Below are 19,090 nucleotides of genomic sequence, written 5' to 3'. Positions count from 1 at the left end.
TTCACTTCCTAAATAGCTTACTTTTCAAAACTAAAGTCTTTTGTTGATCTTCCACAACATAAATAGCTTTTTTTCAGACATTGTTAATGAATCTTTTGAAATGACCCTTGATTTTGAAACTTGATTATTGAACTGTTTGAAATGGTTATAATGTGAATTAGTAGTAATAAAATATACTACAAGTGTGAGAATACTTTTTTAGTCTAGTCTCTCTGCCTTCACAGATTAAATTGGTTTATTTCCATTAAAATGAAGGCTTTAGACTCATTTACACCAGCAAAGGTTTTGGTTTTCTTTTGTATCTCGTAAGTCTGACTCCTCAGAGTGGCTTACAGTGAACTATCAAAGAAAGAGATCCGTTCCTCTCTACAGAAACAGAATACCACACATTCCCTGGGTAGCTGCTTCTGAGAGAGTAAAAGTTGTTTGAAATCTTTTTGGCAAAGTTACAATAAAGTGCCATAAGAGTGTTGACAGATGCAGCTTTGTGTGCCAGCATCTGGCTCTGATTCACGGTGGGATGATATAAACAGGGAATAATGGATAGCTGGTTTGCCTCTGTGGGATGGTGTCAGGATTGTGTGCTGATAACGTCCCTATTAGGAGATCAATGTCATTTCAGAGTTTGACCAAATAGACACAGCTTTTGGGGTGAGAGGGGAGTAATAGACAAGAACCTTGTTAAAATTACATCAGTGGATATCTTATCATAGTTTTATATAACTGAACAGAAATGTAAAGAAGCAGTAATTAGACTCCAAATGACAGCTGAAACTATTGTGAGAATTGCATATTAATAAATTAGTTAGAATTTTTTCAGTAATTAAACCTTAATTTTCAGTTCTCATACATATATTTAAAATTACTCTTCATTACTTCTTTTCTTTCAGACTGTTTGAAAAGTATTCAGAACTCTCCCAGGAGATTACTAGAAGAATAAATGCTTGTGTTGTTCAATCATCTCCATTTATGTCATCAGCAGAAACAAATGTGTTGACAAATGTTTTGTTATATGAACAACTTTTTTATAAACTGATGGACAATTAGCTGTCAACTTCAGTTGACAGCTGAAGATGAACCCAGATAAGTCTCTGCAAATTTTGGGGTACAGTACTGCCCTCAGAGGGAGAAGACATGTTAGTTCTTAGGTACCTTTCCTCTTTAAAAAGTAAAACTGGGGAAGTTTCACAGGTCCCAAACTCTTCCTTTAGCATTTCACTAAAACAAATATCTGGTTTGCTTGTTTTCTACTGTAGGTGAGAAGGCTGTTGAGCAGGTAGCATCAGAAAGCATCTCTCCATAGAAAAAAATAATATTCTCTAGCGTTCTCTCTCGAATGTGAAAACCTCTAACTCAGTCCACAGTTTTTCATGCTGAATTTCTCCAAACAAGAAGCAAATAACATGTTACTTTCTTATTTTAATGACTGATTTTTTAATTGCACTGCATCAAATATGTCCCCAGAGAAACTACACTGGTATCAAAGTTGTCCCCATGTAAATGTAATGTAACAGGGTGGAAAGTTACACCCTGTCATTGACATATCCACAACACATCCTAGTCTTTAATCAAGTAGGAGTGACACTTAAAAATAGTTCAAGAGCCTAAAGCGTTTTGCTATCTGAACAGCAGAGGGCAAGTATTTAACTCCAGTGCTACAGCCCACCCACAGCAAACACAGGCATTTTTACTTTCAAAATTAGGCACTTAATGCTCTCAGGTTTTTTGCAGTAATATACTCCATGATCTTGCAATATTGATATACTTTTATACCAGTACCTCCATAAATCTTTTTGGATGTTAAATGGCAAGTATCATACTGACAATGTCTTGGAATTCTCTTACCACATTGTGTAATAACAATAATCCTGGTTCTTTGACTGAATACTTCTTGAGAATGGAAGAGAAGAGACAAGCCTTGGAAGAACATTGTAGATTTGAAGGACATTCAGTCTGCCACTTCTTTCTGGGACCAAACAGACTGTAGGGTTCCCCTTCGGACTCTTACTACAATTTGCCTGAATTTCTTAACTGTCTATGGGTTTTTTTTTTTTTTCTTTCTTTCTTTTTTCATGAGCATATGTGCAAAGGGTGAGACTCCGATCATTTTTTAATAAGGTGGGATGACTGTTTTACCCTATAGGATACAGTATTGCCATGTAAATGTGCCAGAAATCCTGATGAATTTCTCCAAGGCAAATATTTTTCCAAGAGTATAAGATTAGCAAAATCGTCTACGTCACTTTGGCTTTTAGACCCTGGCATGGAAATACACAACAAACATATGAGGGTAAATTGATGAAAGGAAATGGTATGGTCACGTTCCTTTGCAGTCTAGCTATTATTAGAAACAGTCATGTAGTGGTATAAGCTCCATAGGGTAAATGGGTGCTTCAGTGCAAAGATTTTAGATAGGCTAAATTGAAAATAATATCACATCTGTGCTCCCACTACCTTTGTTGTCAATTAGGTAACTGTAAAGATCAGCCAGTAGTGAGTCCAGTGTACTGTGAAATGTAAGTTTTTTTAACCAAAATTAGAACATAGTAAAACTGTGCACGTAAAATAAACTTCCAAATGATTAAAATGAAAACAAAATCTGACCATAAATATACAGTATGCCTGCGGGAAACAAGGGTGCCACGTTATGACCAAATACCCAAGAGATGATTAGCACTCTTAATTCAGCAGTATACAGCATGCACAACCACGTGCTGAGGTGGGCATGCAAGAAACAGACACACAAGAATCCACTTCAGGTAGCTGCAAAATAAAAAAGGCATTTCATTGGAACAACTCCTTGATCTGCCAGAGTAGTTCAGGAAATGTAAATGTAAAGCAAGCTGGCAAACATTACAGGGAAAGCAGGAGAGGAGTGGTAAAACAGGAGTATGGCACAGGGGGAATAAAATAGAGCAGATCCAGTTAACTTAGAGAAGCATGTGCTACATGCTAATAGAGTGACCAACTAGTGTCCCTGAAATCCATCCACATGGGTCAGGATTTCAAACTCTCTAAGGGTAAAAAAATAGTTATGAAAATCAAGTTAAAGGTTTCTACTAAAATAGAACCTTTTCTCCTACCAATAAAATATAGATATATGAATAAGAACACTAGAAATATTACTCAAAACAAAATTCAGGAATACCAGATAAATTATCAAATACATGGAATAGACTATATTCATGAAACGAGACAAAAGAAAGTCAGTGGCCTTCTGTATCAGAAAAGGCCTCAGAAATACCACTGCCAGTAGAAGAACTGAGGTGCCAGTAAGAACCAATGTGTCTCAGCATCTCTTAAAAAATCAGATTTCCTCTTCAGGTTTTAAAGTTTTGGAAGTAAAACTTGGAAAATTAACCCTGGAAGAAATGCATATTAATTTTTCATTTACAGGCAGCCAAAAGGAGTACAAAGCAATTTGGACAGAGTGATTTGTTAACGCTGAGACAGTACTGCTTGTACTTGGCTGAGAAACTGTAGTCCAGGGATAAATAAGATCAGAAAATCCATCCTTTGGAAGAAAGGTGGTTCAGCAGTCCCTATGAGAAATTGTCACTTATCACACACATGTTAGACAGAAAGTAAAAAATATTCTCAAGCTGCATAGTTCATCAGATAAAATCAGAAAGCAATTTTTTATACTGTATACAGCAGAGCTCAGGAGGGCTATCTATAAATGTCTCAGTAGAATCCAGGGTAGGTCACTGTTGCAGTCATGATATTAATGAGATGGACTTCCGGTACAGCAAAACCTATCTGAGTTTATGACTAAAACTCCACTGATATCTACTGTAAAGGTCTGAGAACCTCAGACACTTTTCTTTTATAAAAAGTAAAATAGAAGTCTCGCAAGTTAATTGATATTGATATCATGATTGTGATTTGCAGGAGGATCTGCATGAAACTAGTCAGTACCAGGGACAAACGCTGGCCAGAGACACAAGAAAACCAGCTAATGCTTCATGAAGCAGCTTAGCAAGTATTCTCCCTTCTATGGCTTCCTATGAATTCACTGTGTAGTTTACATACATTTCATTCATTTTTTAAAGCCAAGACTGCAGTAACTTTGAGTAACAAAACTTTGAGTAAATGAACAACATTCTAGCCTCATTTGTTAAAATCAACACAAAAGCATTAACTGACCTCCAATAGATTGTTCAGGCGACTTGTCAAAATGTAGTAATTGATATATTTTGAAAAGTGTATCTAATTAATGAAACCCAAGGATCTCAGTTTTACTTTTAATTATTTGATCATTATAAAATGCCATCTTAAATGGTCTACTTTGCTATAAATTCTTGCATAAAATTTATATGAACCTAAAAAAAATCTAATGTTACCAGTAATAAATAAGAATTTTTCAATACTACAAATATTCCCAAAATATTATCAAAGAATACATATTGAATGGTATTATTATTAGTGACATTAATCCATGTATGGTGCTTAAGGAATCTAATGAATGCGACACTGCTTTTGTAAACTCAAGAAGATAGAAATCCATATTTGGTGTAAACAATCCTAAAAAAACCCAACACACCTATGTGAAGGAATTTTCTGTGAGAAAAACGTGTTTTTCCTCCTTTACAAATGGCAATATTGGGGTTGACAGAAATGATTCCTGGTTTGAAAGTATTGCGGTGTCACAGTGACTGTAATTAAATTCCTTAGCTGAATTGCATTCAGATCTCTTTGTTTGGACAATATAATTTACCATAAAATATATAAACTGATAAAAGGATAAAATATAGCAGATTTTAAAGGTAATTGGATATTAAGGTTATTAAAGGGACTTAGTGTGCTGGTGTTTTCCCCACATTTATCTATTCCAGAAAATGAGTTACAGTAATATTTCAGTTCATAAAGGCCAGTGTGAAATGAGCACGTTGCCTGAGAAAGGCAGTAACAAACACTAACTGAGCAGTGTTTGGTGGCGCTCTCCTTGATGATTTCTATAAAGAGCACAGAACTGGGTACACCTGGCCTTTGTCTTGCTTCTCAGAGACACAGTCTGGATGTTTCTGCGTTGCCTTTCACAGCTTGTGGGTTGACCAAACTTTGTTTTGAAGGCAATGCTTTATTTTGCCTCCCACAAAAATGTATCAGGCTCCATCACAACAATGACTCACAGCATTTAACTTCAGATGTCAACAAATGACTTAGCAGGTTAAAAAGCAGTTGCTTTACAGGTGGAGCCATGGTTGGACTTTTGGGGACCCTAAGTAAAGGGGGCTGTCCTCTTCCTTTCACCTATAAATCAGATGATGTAAGCTGCTTTATGACTTATTTCCACTTTCTGGAGCCTCAAGCTGTCACCCCAGCTGTTCACCTGTAAGGCCAACTGACCACCCAATGGCTATTGAATATTTTTCAGCTGTTTAACCTGTGGTTTCTTAGCACAAATCTGTCATAGCACACTGAAATGACACAAGGAAAACACTGGGAGGTAAGAGCAAACAGTCATGTCTTTTATCTTCTGAAATTCGAGTCACTACAGACTTCCCTCTCTATCTTCCTGCTCTCCTTCATGGTCTTCCCAGTTCCCTTGTAGCTGGAAAGGTCAAAACTGAAAAGCAATCTTCTCCAAAACTCCCTTCCCACAGCGTGTCTGCTCTGCCTTAGGAGAGTGCCAAACAGCCTAGGGAGCCATCTGGAAAAAAGGGCTCTGACATGTGTCAAAGCTGCTTGCAAATGTCAGGAGAACTATAAGAGAGATCTTGAAGATCTCCATGCAGGTCTTTGTGTTGTGATTTATTAATGGCACAGCTGTGTAAAGCCAGAAACTGGGTGAATCACATCTGGTACAGGAGGTTATTTTTTAAATCAAAGCATAACTGAAGGTCTCTGGAAGGTTTTGCTAACCTTTCTCCCACTCTGAGCCTAGACCAGTCCCTCTGTTTATAACTGGCTGTCTTTAAAAGTCCTAGAGGCGATATAACACTTTGCTCTCTTTTAATGGAACCCCTTATCTCTCCATGTCACTCTGAGAACAGGCCATAAACCCCCTCTCCCTCCAAAATCCTAAGCTTGTTCATTTCCCCTCCACAAAAATCTGTGTCCACCCTCTCCCCATTTTGAGAGTCTGTATTTCTCAGCTACATCCTTAGGATCTTCCCAGGTCTGACTGGACCTGGGCATGTCAAGAGAAGACCTAAGCCACAAGGTAGATATAAGAAAACACATCCAATTCAGAGAAGTACCCATGGAGAACTTCTTGAGCAAATAACCGACTAAACAAAGCTAGTAAGGCTTAGTGTGTCCTTAAATATTGTCCTTGATTCTTTTCATAAATATTGTTGCTTATCATTCCTAGGATTATGCCCTCTCTATAGTATGCCCTCTTACACTGGATTTCAGAAGGAAGAGTGTCCATTAAATAAGGTCAGGGTAGATTGACTTATTATGAGATGATGCTCAGTCATCATCAGTAGCTCTAGCCTCTTTTTTTGGCTAAGAATTAAGTGTCTGTGTTAGAACAGATGACAGTGGAGATGTGGGAAGAGAGAAGGTAAAGCACAGAAGTGATGGATCAGCTAAGATATTTTATATACTAAGAACAACAATGGCAGTTCTATTTTTGAAGCATTCTGGGGTTAAGGCTTGCTATTTGTGGGGGAAAAAAACAATAAGCTATTAATAATAAGGTCCTTCCTCTTGCATCTCAGCCAAAAAAGCATGGAAAATTTTAGCAATTTCTATAGCCTTCCATTGATTATACTTTTAACATAACCTTAATTTTAATTCATGCATTGTAGACAGAAAATTAAAAGCTTTAATAATACAGCCATTAGCTCTTATGCTTTATTAAAACTATTTGCACACTCTTTGTTGCACTTGTGAGACCTTTCAACAATACAAAACACACTTTTAATACATAAAGGAGCAGAAGCTCTCAGGGAAACAGAAGAATATTAGAACAGAGTTTAATGATGTAGGAAAGTACCTGGATAAAAATCCCCTTGCGCAAACATGTCAATCACATAGCGACAGAATGCATATTGATCTAACAGAGCAAAAAGGAAAAAAAGAGTAATGAAGAAAGTAAATTTAAAATGTTGTTTCTATTTAACAGTGAAGATAAAGCTTGGCAGTGCAAAGACACATTTCAGGGATAGTCTTATATGTTTGGTTTTTTCCTGGCCTTCAATAATTCACATGGTCAGAAAGAGACAATTCATTGTCCAGATTTAATTCAAGCCTCCCAGCCAAGAACTTCAGAGCTACCAGTGCCCCAGAGCTACCAGCTCTTCTTCTGGGCCGGCAGGGTGCAGTGCGCGCCCCAGCTCAGCAGCGCGCAGCCTCGGTTTTGGCATACGTCCTGACCCCATGCACGAGTACTGTGCAAACTGCTGCCTGGCAACAGGTCCCAAAGAATTTTTCTTACCCTTGAAGATCCATTTCAAATAGTCACAGCCAGGTGATAGAAAAAATCAGTAAAGATTTATAACACAGTATTTTGTTAATATTGTTTTAACAGTATAATCAATATCTACATTTAGTGAATGGGAATATAAAGACAACTCCATGTACTTACACTCCTGTAGCAATGAGATTTTCTACAGAATGTTATCATTTCACTACAGAATTATTTCCAAACACTAATATTTACAAATATATATATATGTATATATTAAATCTGGATATATGTACATATCAAAACTATGCTATTCAGAAATTAAGGCTTCTGAATCTAAATGAAACTCTGATTTCAGAAATGTTGATTGTCTATTGATTTCTCCTATACATAAGCAGAGTTGAAGGCCTTAATAAAAGTTTCTAACATTAAGAATGGTGAAGCAAAGTTACCAGTTGTAACTGAGTGCAAAAGAATTGCAATATTATTGCTGGATTCTCCAGTTGGCCAGAAAAAAGCACGTTACCCCCGCTGGACTCTAAGGGACATTAGATTTGAAAGTTAACGTTGATGACTAAATGCCAACTCTGGTTAGCTAAGTTAGTTCCCAGCTGTCCTTGAGTTGAGCATATTCATCCATCTGTCCTAGACTGTTCCAGCACAGTTCCTAGGCTACAGAAGTTACATCTTGCTCTCTCCACCTCCTGTTGCATCTCTCTCCTACTCACCTACAAAGCCACTTACTTTCTCTTTGCCAAATTCAAAACAAAATTATGCAGACTTTGGAATACTTAAAATTTTTACAATGGCTTAACTGTTATATTTAAATGCAAAATGACGTTCCCAAGTATGTAACACTCATTGTATTGTTGGCTTTCTTACATAGTTCACTGGAGCATCAGTATTGATTGTTGATGCTGAAGGTTTTATGTGATTGCTGCTCTGTTATGTTCACTGCCACAGAAGTCCTTGGGTGGAGAACTGCAGCTTTCAAATCATGATTTCCTATGCAGTTGTAGAAATTAGGAAAGGGTTTACAAGCTCAGCAAATATCTAATTGTTTCTACTAGTTGACAGGAGCCCATGCAGCTATTTCCTGTTACTGAGATGGCGAGGCTAATACTAGTCAGTATGGTAGAACCTGGGGAAAACCTTTCAGGATGTACACAAGGCTGTGGCTATAAACACTGCTTTTAAAACCTTTAATGACTATTCATAACAGTTTCTACTTTCATATTTAGGAACTCAAATTTATCATTCCGGCTGGCCTCAGCTTTGGATTCCATTGTTAAGGAATCTAAAGAATTTGGCTGCAATATCTGCCCTAAGACTAGGTGCCAATTTTCTGAAAAAAGTAGCAGTGTATGTGTGAGAAAACAAGTATGTACAAATCTGTACTCTCAGTAAGCCCATCTAAAGCCACTGAAATCAGCAAAGTGTTTGTACTGATTTCAATGCACTTGCAAATAGGGCCTCAGTGAGTATTAATAAATAAAATGGATCAATGCTAATTCTTTAACCCAGAAAGCAAATGGCAGGGCACAGCTCCTGCCTACAAAGCTGAGTTTTCCTTACCCCTCTTTTGCCAAAACAAGCTGCCTTCACCCATGCTGCCCATTGGGAAAAGCCCCTGGACCATTTTGGTGCATTGTACAAAAGACTGCTAGATGGCACGGGACAAAACTATGTCAGGGGCATAGGCCGTATGGACAATCACAGGACAGAGCACAAGCCTGTGTTGGTTCTATTTAGGTTAGGACATAGACATACCCTGAGGGCCTAGCAGCTCACACCACTTCACTGATATTAAAATAACCAATTTTTTAAACATAGTAATATAGACCAGGATTAAAATAGACTGTGGGTGTTTGGGTTGGGGCTTTTTTTGGTTGGTTTGTTTTTTGTGTTTCTGTTTGGGTTTTGGGGTTTTTTTTTGGTGGAAATATAATTTGAATAAACTTTAAAAAAAGTGTCTTAATCTTGATTGTACCTGAGAAGAAAGATTTTGTATTAATCTTCTCCTCATAGGATTTCTTTAGTAACTCAACCCCTGAAAACTGGGATTTATGAAAAAGAATTGAAGATGGAATATTAAACTCTGAATAAAAAAAAATAGCATTTTTCTATTGGATATGAAATAATAAGGTGCACTGTAACATCCTATTGAAGTTCATGGGAATTCTGCCAATCAGCAAAGATTGAAACCTAAGGAATTGTAAATGAATATGATTTTCCAAATGTGTCTTCATGGCTAAAAATTCATTTTAATTTAAAATTTCTTGTTAAAAAGAGAATTTCACACCATAGTTTTCACCCTATAACTCTGTAATAGTGGCACAAATATTCATCTGAGTACTAATAAATCACCTTAAAATTTGGGACTAGATTCTTATTGATAAAAATGGTCATAGATATTTCTGTCATTGGACCTCATGTGATTTACCTCAGGAGATGACCTATCATTTTTAATTTTCATTTGAGTAAGGAATGATGCAACAGCAGGGAAGTCATAACAAATCTTCTGTGACTACTGTTATATTTTTTACATTGTTGCAGAAAAGCTACTCCCTTGAGCAAGGAAAAGTAAGGATTGCAGGATCAGGAAATCTTGGCAAAACCACATTATGTTCACCTTGGTTCCCAGTGGGACTGAAATATAGAATTGAATTTTCTGAGAGCATCCAGCTGGGCAGAAGTGGCTTGTGGTGGAAAAAGGAAGGACGAAAGTAGAAAAGGCAGTTTTCAGGGAATGTGTGTAGCCCTATCTCCAGTGACAAGAGCAGTTGAAAAGGCTCCTTCCTTCCTTCACTCCAGCTGCTCATTCCCACTTTCACCTGCCACAGCTCAGTGCACAGTCACTGGGGTCACACTCTAAAGCAGACTTACAAAGTGATCTGTTAATGTTTGATGTTAAGATGGATCATTTTGCTAATATTTATCAGTTAAAGGGGGGGGGGGAGGGGAGGAAATCCCACAAAAAACAAACCAACATACAAAAAACCACCACCACTCTCTATTGCTCTCTGTAATGTTTGACCCCTACTTACTTAAAATATTTTGCTGTCAGGGAGTAAAGTGCCTCATCTGCACATCATTGCTTTTTCAGACCCTTATCCTGAGCAGTATGGAGTGGATCCCACTGTGCACTGAAACTCTGTCAGAGCAAACAAAAACTGAAAGAGATTTGCACCTCCCAAGAGGAGCTCAACAATTTGCTGAACTTTCCCCTGGTGACAGCAATCAGCATGAAAGATCCTGCTTTGATTTATGCCTCAAAGGCTCCAGTATTTCAAGTAAAATCCCAAATTAACTAGAATACAAATAAATGCTAAAAAATACTGGTTCTGCACAATATGCATGTCAGAAAGGGGGCTATGTCTCAAAATCTCTCCTTTCAGATTTCTAGAAACGTATAATTTAGGCAACTCCTAAGGGGTCCAGAGCTGATGGCTATGAAGTTCTGAGAAAATCTGCCCAGGCCGATTCAGATATCCAGGCAGGGATGGCTGCTTTGACGCCTAGGCATAACGATTTATCTGTGGTTATCAGCTGAAAGGATCAGATAGGTGCACCACGCAATGCTGAGCTGCCTCTATTAATGTCAGAATAATCCTGTGCCTTCAGTGTGGCAATGTGTACAGAGAGCCAGGCCCTGCTGCCTTCATTCGTACAAAATTGTACCTAGTGCCATGGAAGAGCTACAGGGAAATCAGGGGACCGGTCAGTGCAACCTGGCAGTGGATGAACCCAGGCTGACTCTGACAAAGAGGAGCATATGGTTGGCACCTGTGTTTGGCATTGATGCATGTTGAATCTTTGTTTTATCACTTACTTTCTTCCTTTCACCAGGGTAATGGCATTTCTTTCCTTTTTCAGAGAAATTTGGAAGCTGATGCCATCAAATTACATCAGGCAGGTATATCACTCTGTCATACAATACCTGACAGCATGACAATGCCTCATATAATCTGATGTAATACAAATTATTACATTCTCTTTCCTCTGCTGCTACTTTCCTTATTGTTATGGAGGACATATGCAGACGTAGAAAGAAAACATAATTCCCAACAGGTCATTGGACAGTCTGTATTTTCCAAAATAACTTTACTAGGAATACACTACGTAAGATGCTACTGAGCAAATCCATGAAGACTCCAGCCCATCTTAAGAGAAATTGGTCCTTGTTAAAGAAGCATTTAAACTAAAATGAATCTTTAGCCATGACAAACAGTTAAAACATTCTGGTTTCTTAGATCAAACTTATTTTATTTTTGTTAGTCTCCTTCTAGTGGTCTGAGATTCATCTGGAATTTATTTGTACTGCACTTTTGTTTTTCATGGGTGGAATTTGGTCCTTGCCAGCTTTAACTTCATTCTCTCTGCTTCTTCCCTACTACCTTTTTAAGATCTTCATCCGTTTCCTCCTGGTTTTGTTTACCTTTCTTTTCCGATTTAGTTACAGTCTGAAGAGCTTTCTCCTCCTTAACTTTCGGTTTGGCCTTTATTAGCCCAACTTCGGTTGGTTTAGTCTCTGCTTGCTTGACCTTCTCAGTCGTCTTTGTTTCTCCTTTTCCATCCTTCGCTTCCTTTTTAACTTTTGCTTCCACTTTAGTGCTCTTTACTTTCTTCTCCTCTGTAGGTAATAAAGAACAAGCTTTCAGTGTCATTCTTTCCCCCCAGAATAATACTCAGTACCATTTATTTTGTCTTGTGAGTTTTTCTTCATCATTAACACCTTGCTCAGATTTTATGAAAGCTATAATTCCTGTACCAAGTATTTGACTGATACTGAGCATAGTAGGCTATGGCAAATAATATTCAATGTTTCTGATGAAAATATGCTAGCTTTTATAGTATAAAGTAGGGAGACAAATGTTGGTCATGAAGCAAACAAATATGGAAGGTATTTCCAGGCTAAATCTGAGTAACTTTAGACTTCAGAGATCAGAGCTAAACTCTGTTGTAAGCTGTAGAACTAGTTGATTTAAAGTGTGCCTATTTGTAAACATTGCTTTTACGCATTGAATCTGGGTCTCTGCCCAAGAAGTCTTGAGTTCTTGAGTCTCTCTCTACACCAATTCCATAAGCTGATGGACTAGTCTGAGACAGGCCAATTCATGATGCACCCTGCAGCAGAGTGAGAAGGTTTCCAAGCAGAATTACTGAATTGCAAATATCAGTGGCTGAAGCTACACGAAGGTTGGTGAGACCAGGATTATTCCTTCTGCTCAGATATATCAGCAGCTTTTTCTCATCTGAGACATGGATGCTGACAATATGTGTGTTTCCAGTTCACTTCAGTGGAAAACTTAACAGTAGTTTAAAATGCTACTGAATATGGTTTAAACTAATCTGTTTAGTGTGATGTTCACACTTCTGTTTTCTTCATAGCTCTAAAGGTGTCCATCCTTGAAGGAAAACCTTGAGTGCTCCAAAATCCATGTCTTCTGTAAGGTTCTGGACTTCTATTTCTATTAGGCCACTGGGCTGACTAGACTGATTTTATCAATATGTAAACTGAATAATTCTACCTATTCTAAAACAGAATACAGATATTTATATTTATATATATATTTTTATATATAATTTATATTGCCTACTTATGTAAGTAAGCAATTCTTACTTGCAAACAAAGCTACGGCATGACCAAATATTGCTGGCTAGTGAAGAAAGAATATCCTTAACTAATTATAATAAAAATGTATATGTGAGATCACCTACAGATAGGCCTACTTCTTTTTCAGGGAAATGGTGGTTCATAGCTTTAATTCTCATCTTTGCAATTTCAACAGGTTTTAAAATGGAACATGCATAGAACTAACCCCTGGATGTTCTAGAGACATTTTAATTTGAATTATATTTTAATTTCATTATATTGTCATGTAGCTGATTTTTCATATACATTATAATCTCTGCTCCAATAAAATAAAGTTTATGAATTTTAATGTAAATTCTAGTTAAAAAATGTAGTATAAATAAATAAATACCTTTGGGAGGAGGTTTCTTTTCAGCTTTTTCATGTCTTTCAGGTTTGTCTTTTTGAATTACTAGAAATGAGTACAATAGTATATTAGGAAAAAAATCCTCACAAAGAATGAGAAAATATCACAACAAAATAACATCCCTGGAAGTTTCACATTTCTTCAAGATTCCTGTTTTTCAGTTTGCAAAATTCTTGCTTCTTTTTATGAGGTTGACACACTGGGGTAAAAAGCTTCAAAATATCTGTTGAGACTCACCTAACCGGAAGACAAGGCAGTCACACAGACCTGAAGCTTTGTAGGGAATGTTTATACTGCATATTCCAGATGACACAAACTTGCTGTGCTCAGGTTCCGACCAGACACGGGCTTGATCTTCTTGTGCTCCAGCCAACAAGAAGCAGTGTGACTACATTTGTCTTACAGAAGGGTTTTTTTCTTAGTCTGGGCTCACTGTCATACAAACACAGTCACAAGCCTGGTGCTCACTTCAGAGCCCAGCTCGAGTGAGTTCATGTCTGTACAGGATACACTGTGTAAACACACACTGCTATGTCCCAGAAAGGCTGTCAAAATTTTGTGTGGAGACTTCTATCTTTCCCTCTCTTGGTTGCCATCCAGACGTATTGGCAGAACAAAACAGCCTTGAGAGTTAATTACTCTTCTTTCAAGTGATAACTACATAATAACAAGAACCTCTCTAACTGAATTCCAGCCTGGAATTGCTGCCTATATGAGCCATGATTGATATTTAGACTTGTTTTTCTTTTTTTAATATCGCTGTTTCCTTGATGACGTGTTTAAATAGCATTCATATCACTGAAGCTTTCTGGAGCCCTTAACAGGGGCTGAAGACATACCCTAGGTCTTTTTATTGAGCGTAGAGAAAACCTCCTGATGGTGGGGGAAGTAGCCACCTGATTTTCAGTATGCCTGTTCCTGAAGTTGGCCTGGACCTGAGCATCCTCACTTCCTAGGGACTGCAAGTGGTTGAAATGGCCCCTCAGCACTGCTGGTAGCTGATCCAGTTTAGAGCAGACCCCAGCCAAAAGGAAGGTGAGCCTGGCAATGGACAGCTCAGCACACTGCTGGTGTAAATATGCCCGAGGAAGCGCTGAAGGCAGCCAGTGCCCTAGTGCACTGAGTCTACCCGTAGGGACTTGCATGGCATGGAAACTACTCAAGAGACGGTAGCACGTCTATATGTCACGCTGCAGGAACAAATCTCCCTAGCTACAAAGTGGCCAAATTCTTCATAAGATTTTCTAGCCAGTGACTGGAGTCATGGCTGCTATTAAACACATTAAAGCTCTAAGTGATTACTTGGTTAGCTAGCAGAAGATAAATGGGTAAACAGGCTGGCTGCTCATTAGGAATATTTCAGTGATTCTTGGAAGTTATTTGCTTTTCAAATCTACACAGGGCATTTATTTTCTCTGGATTACTTCAGTGTGATTTCACTTTATAAAAAAATTCTACTCTTTCAAGTTATACACTGAAAGTAGAAACAATGACCAAATATCCTTTTAAAGAGCAACTGGACAATGGCTACCTATCAGTCTTTTAAGGCTTTAAGTCTTCATTCCACTTTTTCTCTTTCTTTACTCCCACTTTCTGTTTTAACATTTCTCCTTAGAGTAAGGTCAAGTCCAATAAAGATTGGTTTGTACATTTGAATCTATATTGTCTGAACAGATTCAAATTAAGCCTAATTAATTCATGAGTCCCATCATCATGAGATTAATCTGAATGCCATACCAGACATATTAATATACATTGCATATTATTTTTTCCAAGAGTTAACAGAGTAAAAGTAAGAACAGACAAAGACTGAAACCTAACATCATTATAGAAATATCTGGCTTCCAAAAAGTGATGAATGTTTAAAAAAAAGAAAAAGAAAGAAAACTTCAGAGCAAAAACATTCAAATGCTAAGCAATAATAAATGTTAGTCTTTAAAAATGGCATAAAAGGGCAAGCTGATTGGATTTTTAAATCCCCCTGTCCAAGTCATGGCTAAAGATGGAATTATCAGTCAAAAGAATACTGAAAATCACCTCTCATACACAATATTGCTTCAGAATATATATATGATAATTAGTAGATATGCAAATCTTAACCAAAGCCACTTCTGCCATGGAGGACAGTACAAATCATGTACTGAAATGAAAATGTTACTGCAAAAAAATAAAGGCAAGAAAATGAAAATCTCTTTTTGGATATGATGGAAGACCCAGACGGAGAGTTAGTAAACACTCTTGCATCAGGTCTGCACCAGATTGAAAACTGATACACAAAAGAAAGCCTTCTTTGCAAGCAAATTACTGAATCCCATTGTGGAGGAAAAGACATCAAGGAATGCAAATACGATAGTCATAGGCTTATTTCTTCAGCTGCACAAGAATGATTCATAATTACCTCTGTGCATCAAAACAAGGAAACTGAGCAAGAAATATATGCTGAGCAAGACTTCACTCAGAGGTTGATCAAGACCTGCTCAAGCAAAAGTGGGAGCACCCAAGAAATGTAAAGCATGGACTAGAAGAGCTTTATACTTTAAATATTCATCTCCACACTCTCCCAAACTATATAAGCACTAAAAAATCTAAATTTACACATCTAATAATAATCCACATTACCTTTAGAAGGTGCTTTCTTTTCATGTTTTTCTGGCTTTTCAGGTTTCTCTTTGTGAATAGCTATAAATAAATAACAACATTATTAATGGCTATTAAAAACAGAAATGTTACATTTTGAGTGAGAAAAAGGAGAAAAAAGATCAGGAAACACAAGTAGGCTCCACGGGAGTAAGAAAGATTGATTCAGATGTTGCTGTCTGCTGCTGATGCCAAAACATGTGACCTGAACTTTCAAAAAACTCATCTACCATCCCTGAGGTCTCTGCCATCAGCTAGGGGAGGGATGGCCCTTCTGGCATAACCGTAATTCCATGAAAAAAGCTAGTCAACAAGAGTCATGCTTATTTATGTTGTTTACTGGTTCATTTTGTTTGTTTTGTTTATACTGTCATTTACTGGTTTATTTTGGTTTATTTTTATTTTTGAGCTTTCTTGTTTATTACTTTGGTTCATTTCTGAAGGATTTTCTGAACTCCACATAACAACTAACAGTTTTTCCAGCTATGAATGATTAAACACTATAATTAATTACAAATCTAATTGCAATGGCATTATAACTAATGCTCTTTGGGGCTTTTTGTTTGCTTTTAATTTCCACTTTACAAATTGAAATAAAGTACATTGTAGTGACTAGATTTCTGGCTCAGGTTTCAGAATACACCTGAGTTGTGCAATAGTCACTGAGTGGTGGGTAGTCTGGAATATTCTCCTATGTGGCCTCTGATTTGCTAATTTTTTTGTGATTAATGTTTACGCAGTAACTTGTCCACGCATGTGCAGAACTGATACTTGTATGTGTTCATATCCCCTGAGGTACTTTACAGGGACCAGACATGTGAAAACACTCAGCTGCCTATTTGACTCTGGCATATGAGTTTATACTAAGAACACAAAAATGTATGCATGAGCATTGCTATGTGCTCTCCAGCCTTGTGTTGGAGTTTCAAAAGAAAGTAAGAATTGTGAAAGATAAAGCAGTGCTAGATACTTATTTATTGCAAGTAACTACTTAATTATTTCTGCCCTATTCGATGCCTATGCAACAGCCCTATTCAGTATTGTATTTAAAACCTTTTTTTTTTCACATGGCCTGCCTCATTACCTTTGTTTACAGGTTGTCAGGTGTTTTTCCTGGATGACCATATTCTCTTAGCAACCATACTTACCGTGAGTGTTGGAAATACTCAGAGATTACTGGGAGATTATGCTAATCCAGAATATAAAATATATGATCTCCCTTCCTCAGAAAAAAACCCAATAAACACGCAGAAGGAATACAAAACGCCACTCAGTCTGTATGTCTGCAAACCTTTATATGGTCTCATGATTTTTATTCATAAAGTTCTATAACATTTTTTCCAATCAAGGGGACACATAAATGGAAATTGCATAGACGATTTGTTCTGGGGTACCTCAAAATGTAAAATAAGTTCTGACATTAAATCATTACCTGCATGCCTTTCCTTTTTTTCAGGTTTTTCTTGTCTTTCCAGTTTGTTATGTGTCACTAGGAAAGAAGAAATGTGTTCATATATATTAAAATAAAAACCTGTGGAAAAACTTAAGAGTCAGAAATAATTGTACCAAGATAAGCCTTAGGAGACAAAATGGCGAACCGTGCTACCCCTGAGCTATCCCGTGCATATCTGCCCAGCGTACATCACACTACATGGGTGTGAGCAGACAACTCTGCCTAGCAAGTTACTGCTTACAATCCAAGCCGTGGTCACATCTCGGCTGTTTACTACAGTAACATCATCGCTTGCGCTTGTCTGTCCATTCCTGAAGAGAGATTTTCAGAAAACTGTCAAGGACTAAGGCAGAGCTCGCAGTAAATGCTGCTTCCTGCACTAGAAAGAGGACATCACCTGGGCCACCCTGTACTCTGTCAGGCAGAGGCTTGTAAAAACCCTGGAATCAATCCTGGACCATAAGAGCATCACATGCACAAATGACACATCTGTCACTTGCCAGCTGGCTTGAAATGGATAACCAGTAATGGATATGGATAGCTAGTAATGGACACTAGCTGAGATCTGTCCCTGGCAATGATGATCTCAGAGCCAAAATTAGATGCCCAGTATGTGCAAAGTAAAAACTAACATTATGACAGTGGAAAATGTATTATGCTATCCACTCATGCACGCAATATTTTCCACTCACTTTTCTTAGGATTTGACAAAATAATTTTCCAGACAATGGGAAATAAGCATGTGGATTTTAGAGCACTTCAGAAAAATCAGCTGTGAAACTGCAAGCTAGCTTTAACTCCTGTAGAGTTTTCATCCCAGTTTAGTAAAACTCCCTTTGTCAAACATGAGGAAATAAGGAAGTTCTTTTACAGTACCATGAGTTCCATATCTAACTGGAAGCAAAAGAAGAAGGGTAGGGAATATTCAGGCTCTGACTTTTTTTTTTAGCAATATAGTGATGAAATACATGAGACTGAGTCCCTGACATAGCTGACTGATTCACTTCTAAGTGACTGAGACACTTCTAATTATTCTCTGTGTCATTAGATAACTTTCTTAAACTTCACCACAGAAGGTGATTAGAAATTAGAACAGGATGTCATTTAGTCTCTCTGTTATCTAAACCTTGAAAAGGGAATGTATTTAAAGCAGAAAATAGTTAAAATACAGGAATGCAGTGAAACTTTGGAGTCTCCAAGTCACACTAGAATGAAATGGGCCTTAGAAAGACACGTATCCATAATCATATTTTAAAATATAATGTACAGTCTGAAAGCAATGTTTCTTAGTACTGTGAATACAGAGAATCTCTATACACAATAGTGTTTTAGTAGCAATTGTAGCAATAGTTCACTAAACAAAACTAAGTAATACATTCACTTTAAGATAAAATACAGTTAGGTAGACAGAATATGAGTAGGAGTTATGACAAGTTAAGGCAGTATAACAACTCTTATTCTTCATTGGCTATCTGAGATTGGCTGGGATCATTTTTTCCTGTTCTAAGAAACTTTTAAAAACATTAAATATTGTTCTCATATCAAAAAAAATTGAAGAGTTTCCCAAGTTTTCCACAAAATAACAGAAGAAATCTTCATGACACATTCATGTTTTAATATGGGATATTATAGTCTTTGCTC

At 37.3% G+C, this 19,090-nt stretch overlaps 1 protein-coding gene across 1 annotated transcript in view; it reads right to left on the bottom strand.

Moving 5' to 3' along the window:
- Positions 1-19,090, bottom strand: part of TRDN (triadin) — a 199,601-nt gene that overhangs the window by 140,120 nt on the left and 40,391 nt on the right. The window contains exons 7-11 of the mRNA XM_075707713.1: positions 17,429-17,485; positions 15,979-16,038; positions 13,345-13,404; positions 11,796-11,990; positions 6,947-7,006 (exon numbers count right to left, since the gene is read on the bottom strand). Of these exons, the coding sequence (XP_075563828.1) occupies positions 6,947-7,006; positions 11,796-11,990; positions 13,345-13,404; positions 15,979-16,038; positions 17,429-17,485 (432 nt within the window). The remainder of the gene's footprint in view (positions 1-6,946; positions 7,007-11,795; positions 11,991-13,344; positions 13,405-15,978; positions 16,039-17,428; positions 17,486-19,090) is intronic.

This window comes from Pelecanus crispus, chromosome 3 (assembly GCF_030463565.1).
Source record: "Pelecanus crispus isolate bPelCri1 chromosome 3, bPelCri1.pri, whole genome shotgun sequence".
Classification (NCBI taxonomy): Eukaryota; Metazoa; Chordata; class Aves; order Pelecaniformes; family Pelecanidae; genus Pelecanus; species Pelecanus crispus.
The sequence above is the reverse complement of the archived record's forward strand: the minus strand, read 5'-3'. Positions and strand labels throughout refer to the sequence as shown.